General features: G+C 43.1%; 1 protein-coding gene across 9 annotated transcripts in view; it reads left to right on the plus strand.

Moving 5' to 3' along the window:
* LOC147621429 (protein ANTI-SILENCING 1-like) overlaps positions 1–6,142 on the plus strand; it is a 134,861-nt gene that overhangs the window by 119,388 nt on the left and 9,331 nt on the right. For all 9 annotated transcript variants that reach the window (XR_015269827.1, XR_015269826.1, XR_015269828.1 and 6 more), the window contains one exon: positions 126–240. Coding sequence is in view for 6 of the 9 variants with exons in the window: in XM_086824168.1 (XP_086680294.1) it covers positions 126–240 (115 nt within the window). In the remaining 3 variants the exon portion in view is untranslated. The remainder of the gene's footprint in view (positions 1–125; positions 241–6,142) is intronic.

A 6,142-nucleotide genomic window follows, 5' to 3' on the forward strand; every position in this document is an offset into this window, starting at 1 on the left:
AGTTTTGTAGGCCTTATCTTATGAAGTAAATGCACACAATTACTTTTTAAGTTTGTTTGCATTTTTTTGCACGAGTCTGTTTATCGTCCGTAGTGTGAAAGATTGTTTTTTTGGGGCATGTGAAGGCCTTTAATAGCAAGCAAGGTTAAGCCTCCTGCACCAGGGAAGGTGGCAAGGTTTCCTGGTCATTTCCCGTTGGACAATTTCAAGCTGTGGAAGCAACGTCAGGACGAAGTCATGGTATGCTGTAGCTGACCTACCATTATGCAGAAATTTGGTTAATATTTTTGTTTACCTGCATTCGTTATCTCCCTACCTACCTCTCACATAAATTCTTTATCTCCCTACCTACGTACATACATTCTGTATCTCCAAACTTTGGGACTGCCGGGTCAAGCAGGGTTGCCCGCTATCTCCTATACTGTTTGGGATGTATATAGATGAGATCACATAGTTTGTGACAGATTTGGAGGGACAGGCTCACAATTGGTTAAGACGGTGGTGCGCATCTTGCTATGTTGAGATGTCAATAGTCCTGAATTCTGAATCTTAAGAGGGGTTACAGAGACATCTAAATGCATTGCAGAGATTTTGTGATGAGAGAGACCTCACGGTCAACCTTAGCAAAACCAAGGTGATGATGGTCTTCTACACCTCCTATTTCTCTATAGCGGGTCCCGGGTGTAGATCGTCTCATCTTGTGTCTACCTCTGAGTGGTCTCTTCAAAGGCCTGACCTTCAGCTCCCACGCATGCCTTGCGAGAGAATACGCATCCCTACCACACCTTGAGAGACTGTTTTCAGGCCCACTTCCGAGAGCCTCACACCAAGTATTGGTTTTTGAACACTTTGGTATGCCCTGCAGTGACGTGCGGTGCCTCTTTTTGGGGACCAGGTCTTGGAGTGGATGACTGCAGGTGATGATGCTCTCACGTATGATCTGCAGTAAGCCATCAATGCTGTATGAGATCATTTTTGCAGTTTGGCGTTTTACTGTTATTTTGGCATTTATTTGTCCAAGGACCTGGCCAACTGCAGCATAGGGGTATTTAGGAGCCTATAAATAGGCAAGTTCAGTTCCTTTTGTATTGATTTGATCTTTGATAGGTGGGACAAGGTGATAGGCTTAGGTGTTTTCTTTTTGGAGGCCATGTTGGCTAGGATCTATGTACATCTTGATACACATATATAGAAAATGCTATTTCAGCAACATCTCTCTCTCTCTCTCTTCTCTCTGTTCATCTTTGTGTTTTGCACAGTTCTTGATACAGGCAGTTCTTCTGCATGTTACAAAAAATGCCTGCGCTTGGCTCGAGTCCTCCATGCAGCTTACCTGAGAGGAGCAGAGCAGGTCTTGGTATTCACGGGTGGTTAGCTGGTTTGATAGACATGGCATTCAGTTGGACCGCTCCCCCCCCCTTCCGGGTACAAACTTGATTCACCATTTCTCGATTCACCATTTCTTGATCTCTCCCGACACGAGATCAACCGTCTTATCTGCCTCGATCTATCAGGGCTGCACAGAAGCCACACAAGGGTCTTCACTAGAGGTCACTACGAAACTCCAGGACTTTAGATAGCATGTTTCAGAGGATGGATGTACTGTGAGCCCTGGCTATCTCTAGATGCACCTGCCACATGTTTCAGAGGATGGATGTACTGTGAGCCCTGGCTATCTCTAATGCACCTGCCACATGCCATGCAGATCACCATTTACGGGTATCATCCCACAGTCTATGCATTGAGTCTGGTAAAGCAAATCGCACCCTTCGGGAGGCACAAATATGCAGGGTATACGCGACATGGGAGATCGAGCCGGGGGAGCATTACCTATTTAGATGCCGATCTTACTATGAGATTCGGGGGAGATTTGAGATTCCATAGACACATTGTTCACCTTTTGTCTCTTAGACCCGTTGGGTCTTTTGCATGAAGTTAATATCTCTTCTTATTCTTCTTCTTCTCTCTACCCCACCACCGTATCCCCACCCCACCACGTCCACATTCTTCACAAAGCACATGGTCCTCAAGGCAATCCATAGCCTATGTCATGGGCGGGCCCAGGATCATGAGGGACTCGGTGCCGAGTACATCTCACATGTCGACGATACCCTGGGGTCCCTACTGACCTGCATGTTCAATAGAGCCCTTTATGAAGGATTTCCACCCTGTTGGTCCGTTAACGTCATCACCCCCATCGTCAAAGCTGGAGATCCACTTGATCCTAATAATTATAGGATAATCACGACTGGCCACCAAAATGCTACGAGATGGTCTAGTGGGCTGGTTCAACGTCAAGGTGATTCACTATGGCGGTGTGTCGGTGATCTAGTGTGACACCTTGGGATGGTCCGCTGGCCGGAACAGTCTAGTGTGGGCATCCTTGGTGGCTACAGGTCGCTTAGTGTTGGAGTGATGGAACCTACAAGGTGAACACACATAGAGACACACTTGAACAGAGAGCCCTGCAAAGATGAAAAATGTACTCACATCAATAAATTATAAAAGGTGATGTACAAGTACTAAGGTCCTAGGGCTACTCAACATATAAGTGTTCACATGGGGAAAAAACCCTTGCCAACACAAGGTAAAAAATGCCCGTGAGCAGGAGGTGTTTGCACCTGAACTTCCCGGAGGCCAAACGGCTAACAAACCCCCCTGAAGTGAAAGCTCTGAAAGTAGAAAGGGTGTGACAGACTACCTTGGTAGAGGTTGTAAGTTAAAGCTTTGCGAGAAGCTTCAAACTTCTCTCTAGAAAGAGGCTTGGTAAATCCATTTGCCACATTGGCTTGTGCAGGCACATAAGTCAAGTCAATCTCTCCAGCATGGAGCCTCTCCTTGACATAATGGTAATGTACCTCGATATGCTTTGTGCGAGCATGAAATATGGGATTCCGAGCAACTGCCACAACTGTCACATGTACTCTGCACTGTAGTGCATGGTGACAAGATGGCTCGTCATAGTGCATCATTGTACAGCAGTAGGACCCTTTAGGATATGATATTGTCATATGCCGTGGCCCCATTGTAATCCCCAGTCCGGGATATGTCACGCATGAGCTATTTAGGTCATTCCTCAGTCTTAAGAGTGTCAGTCAGTTAGTCAAGTCCCTTAACCCACTTGAAGAGAATCATTCATGCATGTAGAAGTCAGTAGAAGCTTTAATGTTTGCATTAGAAAGCATTCCTCAGCCTTAAGAGTGTCAGTCAGTTAGTCAAGTCCCTTAACCCACTTGAAGAGAATCATTCATGCATGTAGAAGTCAGTAGAAGCTTTAATGTTTGCATTAGAAAGCATTCTGCATTGCATAGCATTCATCCCGTGTGCATGTAAACCCTTGCATAAGCCTTAGAATATTATTCCACCATTTATTCATATTTATCATCTAGTTGGTAGCATTTATTTCTAAGTCGGCCAGCTTATTTAGCATTAAAAGCATCATCATTCTCATTATTATTATGAGCAAGTCGTGTAGGTGCAGTCGGCCAGCTCTGTAGCCAGCTGACCAGCCACCAACCTCCACATAAATAGCCATTGTATTGCATCATTCCATCATTCAGCCATCATCAATTCAGTATTCAGCAGTTGGATCATCATCGCTTGAAGCCTACATACAATCTGCAGCATTCCTTCAACCCCTTGGAAGAGTGCATTGGCCTTGAGATTGGACATCATTGGTGCTTCTACAGCAGTGTACAGTCAGCCCGACTCTTGGTCTTCCGAAGGTCTTGCATTTGGCTTATCTACAGTCCCAAGTCAGTCATTCTCTTCAAAGTAATAAAGCAAATATAGGAGGGGGCCTTTCAGACTTCAGTGGGTAATTTGGGACCCAATAAGGTGTACAAGTCTCTCTCTCTCTCACATATTACATCCCCATTATGGTACTGGTTTGAGATAGTCAGATCTGCATTGCATTCTTGTATACCCTGCTCATACAGGTTGCATACTGAGCCTCTAGCAGTAGTGCTCCATCCATCACACCCCCCCACTAGCTCAGAACTTTCAGAGTTTATTTCATGTTCATTTTGTCCTTTTTTTTCTGGACATCCAGAAGACATTGACAGTTGTACATTGATTTGTCTCATAGGTCGAGTTCTGCCTCTAGTAGACGTTAATACAGCTTGCTTTCTTTCTTTCTCTCTCTCATCTTTGAAATGTGAAGTGATAAAGTGGATTGCTAAAGACTCATGAAACTCATGATAAAGAAGGCGGTGTGAGACTTTGTGTGACAGGATTCTACATCTACGCATAATTCCGCTGCATGTTAGATTGGTATCAGATTCAGCTTGTCCACACGCACTCCATCCTAGCATGAGAGCATCCTTGGATGGTCAAACGTCGCTCTGGCACGCTATCGACTTCAATAAAATGTCTACAGAGGAGAGTACACATCAATAGGAAGACATCTCCCTCGAAGGAGACCACGCTCTTCCACAAATAGCAGATACCATAGCTCTACTCCGAGCACAAAACCAACTTCTCATGGAGCCTCTCCAACTCTTGGAGGCTATCGTAGCAAAACCCACTCCTCCAGTTACCCTCGACTTCATCTCCCTCTTCTCTCAGACGAAACAACAAAGACGAGAGGATGAGGCCAGACGGTGGGAAGAAAAAGCTGAAGCAAAAGCAAGAAAGCAACAAGAAAAAGCAGACAGACGGGACTACGAGGAAGGTCCATGCAAGCTTGAAGAAGACCGGCGTTAGGCTGACCTCGCAGCTCGGGAGCAGCACCGAGAGCTCGATAGAGAGTGAATGATACTCGAATAAAAGCGTGAAAGGAAGGCCATGGATCTGCAATTTCAACACACTCTTCCGAGGTCTTTGTGTGATTATATGCTCTTGTGTGTGTGTGTGTGTGTGTGTGGGAGAGCATATCTTAATACAGAGTTCTACACCCACTATTGGGCACTGATGACGTTAGTGGGGATGTCGTAGTATCTAGTCCATACTAAATATAATGGAGTTGATAGTTATATAGCCTTGTGGGTTGACTACCATGAGTATATAACATGCACATCCTAAAAGGTGAATTTGGGCATGTTTCTGGATTCATCTAGGTATATATATACATTTATCGATATATATACATACATATATATCTATATATATATGTATATATGTATATATATAGATATGTATATATGTATGTATGTATATATATACATATATATGTATGTATGTATATATATATATATACATACATACATACATACATACATACATACATACGTACGTACGTATGTATGTATGTATGTATGTACACACACACACACACACACACACACACACACATATATATATATATGGCTGTGGTGTACCTGCACCTTCTTTCTATGGTATGAGAGAGTGGTGTAATTGCCCCTTCTGTCTATGGTAGTGGTCTAGAGGCAACGACATCAATTCATGTGGTTCTAAAATGATAACGTTGATCACAATTGGAGAGTTTGTTCCATTATCTCCCAATCTCCAACACATCCCCTCCATTGGTGTGGCCAGTTGGAATGGGGACAAGTCTAACATGTGAGGAAATGTGTGCACTTGAATCAAGTGGATTTGCATTGCAACAGGAAGGAGCTAGGGATTCAACCCGTACCAGTGCACGAAAGCTTATCCACGAATGGAGAAAATGCTATGAACACCACTACCTTGACATAGACTTTACACATATATATATATATATATGTGTGTGTGTGTGTGTGTGTGTACACACACACACACACACACACATATATACACACATATATGTACATATACATATATGTACACATACATATATGTATGTGTATGTACATATACATATATACACATATATATACACATATATATACATACATATATATATATGTATATGTATATGTATATGTACATATATGTGTGCACTTGAATCAAGTGGATTTGCATTGCAACAGGAAGGAGCTAGGGATTCAACCCGTACCAATGTACGAAAGCTTATCCACGAATGGAGAAAATGCTATGAACACCACTACCTTGACATAGACTTTACACATATATGTATATGTGTGTGTGTGTGTGTGTACACACACACACACACACACACACACACACATACATATATACACACATATATGTACATATACATATATGTACACATACATATATGTATGTGTATGTACATATACAT

This window comes from Cibotium barometz, chromosome 30 (assembly GCF_041138505.1).
Source record: "Cibotium barometz isolate CiBa-2024 chromosome 30, ASM4113850v1, whole genome shotgun sequence".
NCBI classification, from domain to species: domain Eukaryota; kingdom Viridiplantae; phylum Streptophyta; class Polypodiopsida; order Cyatheales; family Cibotiaceae; genus Cibotium; species Cibotium barometz.